The 13,054-nt window shown below is 45.6% G+C and overlaps 1 protein-coding gene across 4 annotated transcripts in view; it reads left to right on the top strand.

Moving 5' to 3' along the window:
- The window catches only part of prmt3 (protein arginine methyltransferase 3), a 273,568-nt gene that overhangs the window by 257,718 nt on the left and 2,796 nt on the right, over positions 1 to 13,054 (top strand). Inside the window, exon 16 of one of the 4 annotated variants that reach the window (XM_038808357.1) lies at positions 6,135 to 6,166. The exons of the other annotated variants lie outside the window; for them this stretch is intronic. Within the exon in view, the coding sequence (XP_038664285.1) occupies positions 6,135 to 6,139 (5 nt within the window). The 3' untranslated portion in view covers positions 6,140 to 6,166. The remainder of the gene's footprint in view (positions 1 to 6,134; positions 6,167 to 13,054) is intronic. 4 annotated transcript variants of the gene reach the window in all.

Here is a 13,054-nt window from a genome sequence, read left to right as displayed (position 1 = left end):
AAAACAGGACAAATCCAATCCAGCCAATTACCGCCCAATCAGTCTACTCCCCATCATCAGTAAAGTGATGGAAGGAGTCATCAACAGTGCTATCAAATGGCACGTTATCGGCAATAACCTGCTCACTGATGCTCAGTTTGGGTTGCCCAATGGTCACTCAGCTCCTGACCTCATTACAGTCTTGGTTCAAACATGGACAAAAGAGCTGAATGCCAGAGGTGAGGTGAGAGTGACTGCCAAGGCAGCATTTGATCGAGTGTGGCATCAAGGAGCTATAGCTAAATTGGAGTCAATGGGAATCAGGGGGAAAACTCTCCGCTGGTTGGAGTCATACCGGGCACAAAGGAAGATGGTTGTGGTGGTTGGAGGTCAATCATCCCAGCTCCAGGACATCCCTGCAGGAATTCCTCAGGGTAGTGACCTAGGCCCAACCATCTTCAGCTGCTTCATCAATGACCTGCCTTCCACCATGAGGTCAGAAGTGTGGATGTTTGCGGATGACCGCACAATGTTCAGCACCATTCATGACGGCACCAATATTTCACATCTATTGCCCCGGGGGTCAGTGTAAAGGACATGTCATGAAAAAATATACACCAAAGTAGCTGCTAGCACAAACAGTAAACAATTCTAATAATGAGGTTTACAAATAAAGATGCTTTATTTATGGCATAATCTGCATGGACAATTAAAAGCCTTGCTTTGATTTTCAGTGAATACATTTTAGCACATTTTAGTTTGGACGTGTATATGCCACAGTACAGATTTACATAATTACAGCATTTGAAATTTAAATTTGTGAAAGGACACTATAGGACCTTAATTATAATCCATTAGACAGAATGAAGCGTTCGGATTATAAATACATATTTCCTCCATAATTGCTCTGTGTTTTCACTGTTATATTTCTATTTAATTAAATGAATATTGATGTATATTTCCCCGTGGCGATAGGTTTCCAATGGGAGATCAGGAAATGTTAATTTGAAGTAAATGTTAAGGCTTGGATAACCTGGTGTGTTGTGACATCCACTGTATAATTAAAATGCTATTGATTGCATTAATCAAATGAGGTACAATAAAGGTAAAAACAGGGTAAAATGTAACACTCAGGAATGGATTATTGCACATTCAGTAAAAACCAAGTATCCCTAACCTTGAGATCGTGGGCATGTCCATAGTTCAAACGTAATAGCATCAACATTAATCCCCAGCTTGTTTATAGACGTTTATTAATTCGTTACTAGATGATATTGTGTAATGGGATACTGACTTAGTTCCAAAATCTAATTTCAATGAGTTGGAGACAGGACTGGAACCATTCAGTACATCATGGAAGCAGGGGGACCTTTCTTCATTATGTTTAAAATCACACACTTTGGTCAAGTCTAATTGCATGTACAGGAAATTTCGACTTTAATTTGCGTAGACGGAATCCACATATAAATGGACATGAATTCTTATCAGTTGCGATACCACAGGAAATTCTACTCTGCAGTTTTGAGGCCCCCGCATATTTGGTCCGCCGCGTATCTCCAAATCTTTACAGATATCCTTTCAAGTCCCAAGGTATTGCCCTCATTTTCTTTAACTAGCTTCTCTAATACTTCCCTTTTATAAAATCTAACCTTTCACCTTGCTTTGAGCCAATTCTACTTTCGCCTGCTCCCCAATAGCTAGAACATAGAATCCCAACAGTGCATAGAGAGGCCATTCGGCCCATCGAATCCCCATCAATCCTCCGAAAGAGCGGTCTACCAGCTCCACTCCCCCGCCCCCCTGCCCTACCCCCGTGACCGAACCTGGACGTCCCTGGACATTACAGAGCAATTTAGCAAGGCCAATCCACCTAACCTGCCCTTCTTTGTGACTGTGGGAGGAAACCGGAGCACCCGGAGGGAACCGATGTAGACACTGGGAGAACGTACAAACTCCACACAGACTTTTGTAGAATCACAGAATCCCTACAGTGCAGAACGAGGATACTGGCCCATCGAGTTACCAACCCTGCGAAAGAACACTCCACCCAGGCCCCACTCCCCTGCCCTATCCCCGTAACCCCACCTAATCTGCACATCTTTGGACTGTGGCCCAAGGCTGGAATCGAACTCGGGTCCCTGGCACTGTGAGGCAGTAGTGCTAGAGACTTAGCGCAAAATCCAGGCCAACTCAGGTTCACAATCGGTTAATTGTGTATCTTACCCTAACTTTTCTTTTATTTGTTCCTGGGATGGGGACATCTCAATCAAGGTCAGCATTTATTGTCCATCCCTAATTGCCTTTAAGCAGGTGGTGGTGAGCCACCATCTTTAACCTCTGCAGTCAGTACAGTGCAGGTACTCCCACTGTGCTGTTGAGTAGGAGTTGCAGGATTTTGACCCAGCAGTGATGGAGCAACGCTACATTGCCACACCAAGCTGACATGTGAGCTGGAGGGCAACTTGCGGGTGGTAGTGATCCCTGCCGCCCTTGTCCTTCTCAGTGGCGAAAGTCACAGTTTGAAAGATTCTGTCAAAGGCGCCTTGGTGAGTTGGTGCAATGCATCGTGGAGATTGTACACAATGCATGTCAGTAGTGGAGGAAGTGAATGCAAGGTAGCACAATGGTTAGCACAGTGCCTTCACAGCGCCAGGGTCCCAGGTTCGATTCCTGGCTTGCGTCACTATCTGTGTGGAGTCTGCACGTTCTTCCTGTGTCAGCGTGGGTTTCCTCCGGGTGCTCCGGTTTCCTCCTACAAGTCCCGAAAGACGCACTGTTAGGTGAATTGGACATTCCGAATTCTCCCTCCGTGTAATCGAACAGACACTGGAGTGTGGTGGCTAGGGGCTTTTCAGAGTAACTTTATTGCAGTGTTAATGTAAGCCTAATTGCGACAATAATGAATATTATTATTATTATTAAGGTGATTGATCGGGTACCAATCAAGCGGCTGGTGGTCCTGGTGGTGGTAGGGGAACTACCGGCTGTCCCAGCCTCATTGATTTTGTTTCTCAACTCAAGGGACCAGACGTAGAGAGAATTAGTCTTTCAAACGTGCAGGGGAGCTGTGTCCACAGTATGTGACGTACAGATACCCCAAACAATACATTACATCAAGTCTTATACCTTTGCATTATCTCACCATTAGTTGCATATACCAATTAAGATGGACACTAAATGTACTATTATCTTTAACCTATTACAATTAGTTTCTCTACTTATCACACTCTATATACATGAATATATTTAACCAATTACTGCGTCTATACACTTGCCTAATTGCAATCACTAACAAGGCACGTCTACATAATTAAACTATCAGCAACCACACATCTGGGGTCCTTGACTGATATCTGTACCTCCTTGTGAATTATCAAAGTTCCCATCCACTTGTCCATTGCTCATCTTGTTTGTACAGCCTATTTGCAGCTTGGGAAACTCGGTTGTACTCAATTCACAGGGTATCTCTGCTGCCTTCAATGGTTTTAACCCCTTCATATGGTGTCGAGCTTATGGAATGTTGTTGGAGCTGCGCTCATCCAGGCAAATGGAGACCATTCCATCACACTCCTGACTTGTGCCTTGACATAGCGGAAAGGCTTCAGCAATAAAGAGGTGAGCCACTTCCCACAGAATTCCCACCTCGGAACTGTTTGTTTGGCCACAGTATTCTGGTTTAGTCTTTGTTCAATGGTGGACCCCCCCAGGAGGTTCATGGTGGGGGATTGACTGATGGAAATGCCATTCAATGTCAAGGGAAAGTTATTAGATTCACTCTTTTTGAAGCTGGTCATTTCCTGGCAATTGCATGGCACAAATGTTACTTTGACTTATTAGTACAGGTCTGAATGTTGTCTACGTTTTGTTTACCGATATGAACTGCTTCATTATCTGAGGAGGCGCAACTCTGCAGTCAGCAGTGAAGATCCCCTTATGATGCAGGGAAGGTCATTGTAGAAGCAGCGAAAGATGGTTGGGCCAAGGGCATGTCTACATATATTTAGCTCTGGTAAGCTCGAAGCAATAATGAGGCAACATCCAACTCTTATTACAAGAATGATTTGATAGAACTGAGTAACTTGCTGGCCATTTAAAAGTCAACCTCATTGTTGTGGCTCTGGGGTCATAGATAGATCAGATTGCGTAAGGTCACTGGTGAACGAGATGGCGATTTACAACAGCCTGGTAGGCTCACGATTATTGATGCCAGATTTTTGTTCCAGATTTGTTTAATTAACTTCAAATTCCCCAGCTGCTGTGGTGGGATTTAAGCTCATGTTTCTATGTTGTATAGTCTATTCAGGGGGGTGGCACAGTGGTAATGTCACGTGATGGGGCCATGGGTTCACCGCGATAGCTGTGGGGATTTAACTTCAATGAATAAAATCTGGAATATAAAGCTACTCTCGGGAATGGGAACCATAAAGCTATCATCAATAGTTGCTGAAACCCATCTGGTTTAGTGTCGGGGATGGAAATCTGCCATTCTTTCCTGGTCTGGCCTACATGGGTCTGCAGAGTCACAGTTAGCTTGGTTGACTCAATTAGGGATGTGCATCAAAGAATAAAGAGCAATACAGCACAGGAACAGGCCCTTCGGCCCTCCAAGCCAGCGTCAACCATGGTACTTGCCTAAACTAAAACCGTCTGCACTTACGGTGTCCGTATCCTTCCATTCCCACCCTATTTATATAATTGTCTGGATGTCCCTTAAATGCCGCTATTGTACCTGCTCACACCACCTCCCCAGGCAGCGCGTTCCATATATTTACCACCCTCTGTGTAAAAAAACTTGCCTCGCACATCAGTTCTAAACTTTCCCCCACGCACTTTAAACCTATATCTCCTAGTACTTGACACTCCTACCCTAGGAAAGAGTTTCTGACTATCCACTCTGTCTGTGCCCCTCATAATCTTGTAGACCTCTATCAGGTCGCCTCTCAACCTCCGTCGTTCCAGTGAGAAACTCTGGCCTTGGACAGAATTCTCCGGCCTCCCAGCCGCGTGTTTCCCAGAGGGGGCGCGCCGTTCGCTGGAGGAGGGATTCTCTGCTCCCGCTGCGGTCAATGAAGCCACGCCATTCCGCAGGGAAACCCGTGAGCAAGGGCACACTGCCAGCAAAACCAAACAATCCCACTGCCAGCGAACGGCCGGAGAATTCTGACCGTTGTCAAGGACGCCCAAAGTCTATGAAAGAAGAAAAAAAATGTAACCAATGTTACATGATTAAGGTCCACAAAAGTATCAGAGGTGTGGACAGGGTGGATAGCAACAAGCTTTTTCCAAGAGTGGGGGTGTCAATTACAAGGGGCCACGATTTCAAGGTGAGAGGGGGAAAGTTTAGGAGAGATGTGCGTGGAAAGTTTTTTACGCCGAGGGTGGTGGGCGCCTGGAACGCTTTGCCAGCGGAGGTGGTAGAGGCGGGCACGATAGCATCATTGAAGATGCATCTAGACAGATATATGAACGGGCGGGGAACAGAGGGAAGTAGATCCTTGGAAAATAGGGGACAGGTTTAGATAAAGGATCTGGATCAGCGCAGGCTGGGAGGGCCGAAGGGCCTGTTCCTGTGCTGTAATTTTCTTTGTTCTTGTTCTTTTGATGTAGTCCTATGAGTTACGAAATTAGTCACCAAGGGATTTGACTATACGCTACTGTACTGTACATACGCTACTCTGCTATTGGCAGTACCCCTCGCACACCGACATTAGCAGTTCAAAAAAGCCAGTTCAACACCACCTTTTCAGGGGTTAATAGGCATGGGCTATCAATGCTAGCCTGGTGAGCAAGACTCGCATCCCAAGACCAAATAAAGAAAAATTATCTGAGTATTGATAGCAATCTGTCAACCACACTGAGCATACAATGATATCAGAGTTTTAATTTTCTCTTAATTACTATTAGATTTGCGATGTTATTTTCAAAGCAGCCTTCATGTATCAGCCGCTGCACATAAATCACCATCGTGTTGCTTTAACTAATACATCTCGTTACTGCTGTATTGCACCCATTAATTCTCCATGATGCTGATTGCCTCCATGAAACCTGAACACATTTATTATTCTCTTGCCATTAACAAATGGAATTTGTCAGAGTTGCATTTAGTCCATTTATCCCCTTCGAGTTTCTCACCTTGCCCCTTTTCTTGTCAATAGGGTGACTTATCCAGCAAGCTGTTGATCCACAGGTACGTTATAGAAATGCCCATTCTTCCGGGGTCAGACTGGACACTGAATGTTGCGCAGTTTGACTGTAGGCAGCATGTCCTTGAAGCCAATGTTGTCCGCACCTACATTTGTTTTCTCAGCAAAAATGTAAAAGGTGTTTTCCATAGAATCCATATCCATAGAATCCGTACAGTGCAGAAGGAGGCCATTCGGCATATCAAATCTGTACAACCCTCTGAAAGAGCGCTCTACCTCGGCCCACATCCCCGCCCTATCACCATAACACTATAATGACAGCTAACCTTTGGGCACCAAGGGGCAATTTAGCTTGTCCTATCCACCAAACCTGCACATCTTTGGACTATGGGAGGAATCCGGAGCACCCAGAGGAAACCCACGCAGACACAGGAAGAATGTGCAAACTCCAAACAGTCAATCAAGGTCGGAATCGAACCTGGGTCTCTGGCGCTGTGAGATGGCAGTGCTAACCACTGTGCTACCATGCTGCTTTCTGTGGGTTTTACTTAATATCCATTTAGGAATTATCCAGTCCCATCACCTATTCTTAATTCGCCCTCTTTTGTTTCTTGATGCTTGACCTCCAACTTCAATGATGGTTGTATCAAAGAATTTTACCAGAGTGCAGCTGTATACTGCAGATTTGTTAATGGAAAATCTTACATTCAATGAGATAATCTAACCTTTGCCACCCTCTCATGCTGCAATTTACCGACACTGACAGCCCCAACATCGCACAACCGCTCCTGCCCCCACCAACCAGCTGTGCAATCTCGAGGAGAACAAAAATGCAGCAGGAGGAGCATTTTGGCCACTGTGCGACAGGAACTAACAGTCAAACAGAATCTAGCAGAGCACAGTGACTGGGACACATATCCATCCCTCCCACAACCTACTCTGTGTTTGAAGTCAAGCTATCCACAATCTGGAACCCATCCTGCACTCATTGCAAAACCCACAAGACCCACAGGGTGACAACCCTCTGAAATGGGAACGAGAGCAATTCAGAGAAATATTAAATTTTCATCTGTGGGTTATTTTTTAAAAATCTACCTCTGCACACTAGTACATTAATGATCCATATCTTGGTGTGAAGAGGGCAATTTCAAAGTTTGCGGATGATACAAAACATGGAAGTATTGTAAACTGTGAAGAGGGCAGTGTGGAACTTCAAAAGGATGTAGACAGGTTGGTGGAGTGGGCAGAGAGGTGGCAGATGAAGTTCAATGCGGAGAAGTGGGAGGTGATGTATTTTGGTAGGAAGAACATGGAGAGACAATATAAAATAAGGGGTAAAATTCTTAAAGGGGTACAGGAGCAGAGGGAGTAGGGTGTATATGTGCCTCGATCGTTGAGGGTAGGACAGGTGGAGAGAACAGTTAATAAAGCAGAGAGTATCCTGGGCTTTATCCCTGAGCTTTATTAATAGGGTGATGGGACAAGGTTGTGCTGATTGAACTAATGTGACCTCAGTTGGAATATTGTGTACATTTCTGGGCTCCACCCTATCGGAAAGATGTTGACACATTGGAGAGAGCGCGGAAGAGGTTTACAAGAATGGTCCCAGAGATGAGAAGCTACAGTTTTGAGGATAGATTGGAGCGATTGGGACTTTTCTCCTTGGGGAGAAGAAGGCTGAGAGGAGATTTGATAGAGATGTTCAAAATCATGAGGAGGCTGCACAGAGCAGATAGGGAGAAACTGTTGCTGCTGGTAAAAGGATCAAGAATGGCCTCCTTCTGCATTGTAACAATCCTGTGATTCTGTGAACCCACATAGAGACATTTCTTTCTCTAAATTTACAGTAGTTTTTTTCCCGCATCCTCTCCTGAGGGCATTTATTCCACATTGATGCCCTGTCACCTGGGGACTCTTCATCTTAATGTCTGACCTGAATATCAGCTTGCCAATACCCCAGCTGAGCCCTCTCCACAGCTGTGTCTTTCCAGTAGGTTTTGCTAGGTTGCAATCCAAGAGCCTTGGCAGATTCCCCCACTCAGCCCTAACCCAAATGAGGATAATCAGACTGTTATTACTGCGGTCCCAGTTGAGGTCAAGGAATTAGGCACACCCCAGAGATCACAGACCTTCCATGTTCAAGCCTGTGCAGCAAAACAGATTTTTAATTGTGTCAATCCGAGAAAGGTAACACAAAAAAGAGATCCGACTAATGTTCAGCATGTTGCGAAAGAGTTAAAACACCTTCATGAGTGTCAAAACACTAAACTTTTAAGGGGGCAATTTTCAGCCGGTCTTGTGCCAGACACGGAAGGTAAGATGTTCAGTTTGCTCATAAGATCTAGTTACAGCTGCTGGAGGTGGGAAATAAGGTGAGGAGCGGGATTCATCCAAGATTAAGAGCAGCCGCATTGTAAACTGTAACCTCACCTTACTTCAGAATGGGACAGCACGGTGACACAGTGTCTCACAGCGCCAGGGACCCGGATACGATTCCAGCCTTGGGTGGCTGTGTGGAGTTTTTACGTCCTCCCCGTGTCTGCGTGGGTTTCCTCCGGGTGCTCCGGTTTCCTCCCACAGTCCAAAGATGTGTGTGTTAGGTGGATTGGCCATGCTAAATTGCCCCTTCATGTCCAAAGGTTTAGGTGGGGTTACGGGATTAGGGTCGGGGCGTTGGTCTAGGTAGGGTACTCTTCCCCAGGGTCGGTGCAGACTCGATGGGCTGAATGGCCTTGTTCTGCATTGTAGAGTTTCTATTCTATTCTATCATAGCTCGTGGAATTGGAATGAGAATCTGAGCTCTTATATAGTGAGGTAAGCTGAATTTTCATGCTTTTAGGACATGCTGATAGATGCTGTCATTTGATGAGCTAATTTTCATTTTGCTTGATATGTTTGAATTCTGCCTCTGCCCTGTCCATAATGATTATGTTCTAATATAATTTTATTTAATATGAAACAAAGGTTTGCCACAAATCTATGGGTGTATGTGTAACGTAGAAAGTAAAACACATGCGTTAAATAAAAGTCCATAAGACAGAGGAGCAGAATGAGGCCATTCGGCCCATCGAGTCTGCTCCGCCATTCAATCATGGCTGATACGTTTCTCATCCCCGTTCTCCTGCCTTTTCCCCATAACCCCTGATCCACTGTGGGATTTCTTATCCATCAGCTGGATGAAGTATTTCAGAAGCAGAAGAATGTGTTCTCGCATTGTGTCTTTAACTGATTTACTTTAAAGATTTTTACACGATTTGCAGCAGCCTATTGCCACTGTTTATTGTTTCTCCATTGAGGGTTCAGATACAGTACAACTGTGGAAAAAACTTCTAAAAGGAGCAAAACTCATTTCATTATTCTACCATAATTAAGCAATGATGTCAACAGAGTTTAGCTTTGCTGATAAGTGTTTTGTTGTCCCCATATTATTCTGATAGCCATCTGCTAATGAGCAGTACTTTTGCATATCACGGAAATTGCATTTTGTTGATCGTTTCAAAATGAAGGAAGTGTACCGACGGTGGAAACTTTACAGTGTGCAAACACATAATGATGGCAAATTTTGCTGCATTGCAAGGATGGCACAGTTGCACAGTGGATAGCACTGCTGATTTACAGCGCTAGGGTCCCAGGTTTGATTCCCGGCTTGGGTCACTGTCTGTGCGGAGTCTGCACGTTCTCCCCGTGTCTGCGTGGGTTTCCTCCGGGTGCTCCCACAGCCTCTATCAGCATGTCCTAAAAGCATGAAAATTCAGCTCGCCTCACGGTATAAGAGCTCAGATTCTCATTCCAATTCCACGAGCTATGATAGAATAGAATAAAAACTCTACAGTGCAGAACGAGGCCATTCAGCCCATCAGGTTAAGCGGATTGGTCATGCTAAATTAACCTTAGTGTCCAAGAAGGTTCGGTGGGGTTGCTGGGTTACGGGGAATGGGGTGGAGGTGTGGGCTAGAGTAGGGTGCTCTTTCCAAGGGTCGGTGTAGATTCGATGGGCCGAATGGCCTCCTTTTGCACTGTAAATTCTATGATTCTAGATGTGTGAATACAGATTGGTTGAATTTTAAATGATCTCAATTTCACTTCACTGGTTTAGCTCACAAGGCTAAATCGCTGGCTTATAAAGCAGACCAAGCAGGCCAGCAGCACGGTTCGATTCCCGTACCAGCCTCCCCGGACAAGCGCTGGAATGTGGCGACTAGGGGCTTTTCACAGTAACTTCATTGAAGCCTGCTCGTGACAATAAGCGATTTTCATTTTCATTTCATTTCATATATCTGCAAAAGCAAACCCGGAAAAACAATTCCCGAGGGTCACTGACGTTTCGTCATTATCGGCACTCGACATGTCAATTGCCATTTTTCTCTGCGGCGCATGAGTCCTGATCTCCCGAGCGTGAGAGCAAGTGCAGGCTGTCACAACCACCGATCCGGATAACTGAAACTATCTAAAACTATCCAGTCTGTGGTCCCGAGGGTGCTTTATGTAGGGGTTCCCGGGGTGTAATGGTTATGCACAAAGAAGCTCGCTCTGAAAAGCATTGCGGTGTTTGCTTTGCAATCGGCCGAAGCTGAGAGAATCATAGATTGGTTACACTGCAGAAGGAGGCTGTTTGGTCCATTGAGCTCTCCGCAAGAACAGTTCAGCTGATTCCGCTCCCCCACCCAGGAGCCATGCATTATTTTCCCCTCCAGGTACTTTTTGAGAGCCATGATTTAATCTGCCTCCTTTCAGATGCTTTCCAGATTGTAATACTCGACAAAAATTTCTCCTCATGTCGTCTTTGGTTCAGTTATCGATCATCTTCAATGTATATTGTATTTTATTTTATGTACATGAAGATTTAATATTGTATTTCTTATTTTTTTCTTTTTTTTAAATAAATTTAAAAATCCAATTATATTTTTTCCAATTAAGGGGCAATTCAGCATGGCCAATCCAGCAAGCATGCACACCTTTGGGTTGGGGGGAGGGGGGGGGGGGGGGCACGTAGACATTGGGAGAATGTGCAAACTCCACACGGACAGTGACCCGGGACCTCGGCGCGTGAGGCAGCAGTGCTAAGCACTGCGCCACCGAGCCGCCGGGTTATTTCAGTTTATTTTGCGGATTGTCAAAGTCCAGCCCCTGTGTTTTGGACAAGTTGCAGTTTGTACACTAGCCTACGATTTTCTGTTGAATAAACCTGTTAGGCAGATTATAGTCCCAGGTAATTATAAGGTGAACTGTTTATTCCACTGGTTTCCCAAACGGAGGAAATCCGTGGGAGGATATGTCATATGGGCAGTAAGTTGAAGTGGGATTTCCTATTCGGTCCTGAGATGTCTACAGGTGAGCAGGATGGTGGCAGGTAAAACGCACTGTGAGGGTCACAGGGGCACAAGGCTCACCCATGAGAATGGTCTCCAATGGCGAACTGGCAACAAATATCTATAGACCCAAGGATATAACACTGTGAACAGGAAAAAAAGGTGAGAAGAACTTCCAAACTCTGATGTAAGTTCGCCAGCCTGAAACATGAGGGGCTGGTTTAGCACAGTGGGCTAAACAGCTGGCTCATAATGCAGATCAAGGCCAGCAGCGCGGGTTCAATTCCTGTACCAGCCTCCCCAAACAGGCGCTGGAATGTGGCGACTAGGGGCTTTTCACAGTAACTTCATTTAAGCCTACTTGTGACAATAAGCGATTATTATTATTATTATTATTACATTAGCTCTCGCTTCTCTGTCCACAGATGCTGCCTGTCCTGGGCATTTCCAGCATTTTCTGTCCTTTGTATCAGATTTCCAACATACGGGGAATCTTGCTTTTGGCCTCGAGATTGAATATTATTCCCAGACCAGGAGGACATTCGACCATTTTCCATTTAAACTCAGCTGCTCAGATTCTCCGTCGGCGGGATCCTCCACGCCCGCGGATTTTCCGACGCCGCGGGGGTGCCCACAACGGGAAACCTCAGTGGCCGACTGGCGCGAAGCAGGATCCTGCTGCCAGCCGGTGGCGCGCCGCAGCAGATAACGCGTCGGGCCGGACGGAGGATCCTGCCCCATAATGTCTACAGGAGCACAAACTAAATCAGATGCAGAGCTAAAATTAGCTTGTTTAGCTGTTGGGGAACAAAAAGCAACATAGAGGAGTGGCACGGGACGGGTGGTGCAGTGGTCAACACTGCTGCCTCACAGCGCCAGGAACCCAGATTCAATTCCAGCCTCGGTTGGCTGTCTGTGTGGAGTTTACACTTCCTCCCCATGGGTTTCCTCCGGATGCACCGGTTTCCTCCCACAGTCCAAAGATGTGCAGGTTAGGTGGATTGGCCATGATAAAATTTCCCCTGAGTGTCCGGGTATGTAAAGATTAGATGCGGTCACGGGGATAGGGAGGGGGAGTGGCGTAGGTAGGGTGCTCATTCAGAGGCTTGGTGCAGACTCAATGGGCTGAATGGCCTCCTTCTGCACTGTAGGGATTCTATTCTATACAATACCATCCATGAACACTGAAAGAGGGGGAGGGGAATGGCGCATGTATATCCACAAATTCAACGCTGACGAGAATGGTTCAGTGAAGATTCCAGATCGGGTATCTGAGATCGTGACAACACCAACATGGTGCATGAGTAGGAAGTGGAAGGATCAATGTGCTGTTCAGTGGGTGCTGAAAAGCATGTGTACCCACTGTATAAAGCACGGATGAGTCAGCAGATGGTTGAAATACCATCCACAGTAACATTCGTGATCAGACCCACTCAACGTTGTGGTGAGATCAAGCTAAGTGACAGGGACGTTATGAGTAATGGGGTCAAAGATGGAAGTGGAGTGGGTGTTTACTCGGAGTCAGGTGAAGGTAGTGTAGCTGAACCAGATTCGTGAAGCAGTAGCAGTGGAGATCTCAACTTTTTTTTAAAATTTAGAGTACCCAATTATTTTTTTCCAATT

Source organism: Scyliorhinus canicula, chromosome 9 (assembly GCF_902713615.1).
Source record: "Scyliorhinus canicula chromosome 9, sScyCan1.1, whole genome shotgun sequence".
NCBI classification, from domain to species: domain Eukaryota; kingdom Metazoa; phylum Chordata; class Chondrichthyes; order Carcharhiniformes; family Scyliorhinidae; genus Scyliorhinus; species Scyliorhinus canicula.
This window is presented reverse-complemented; position numbering and strand designations above follow the sequence as displayed.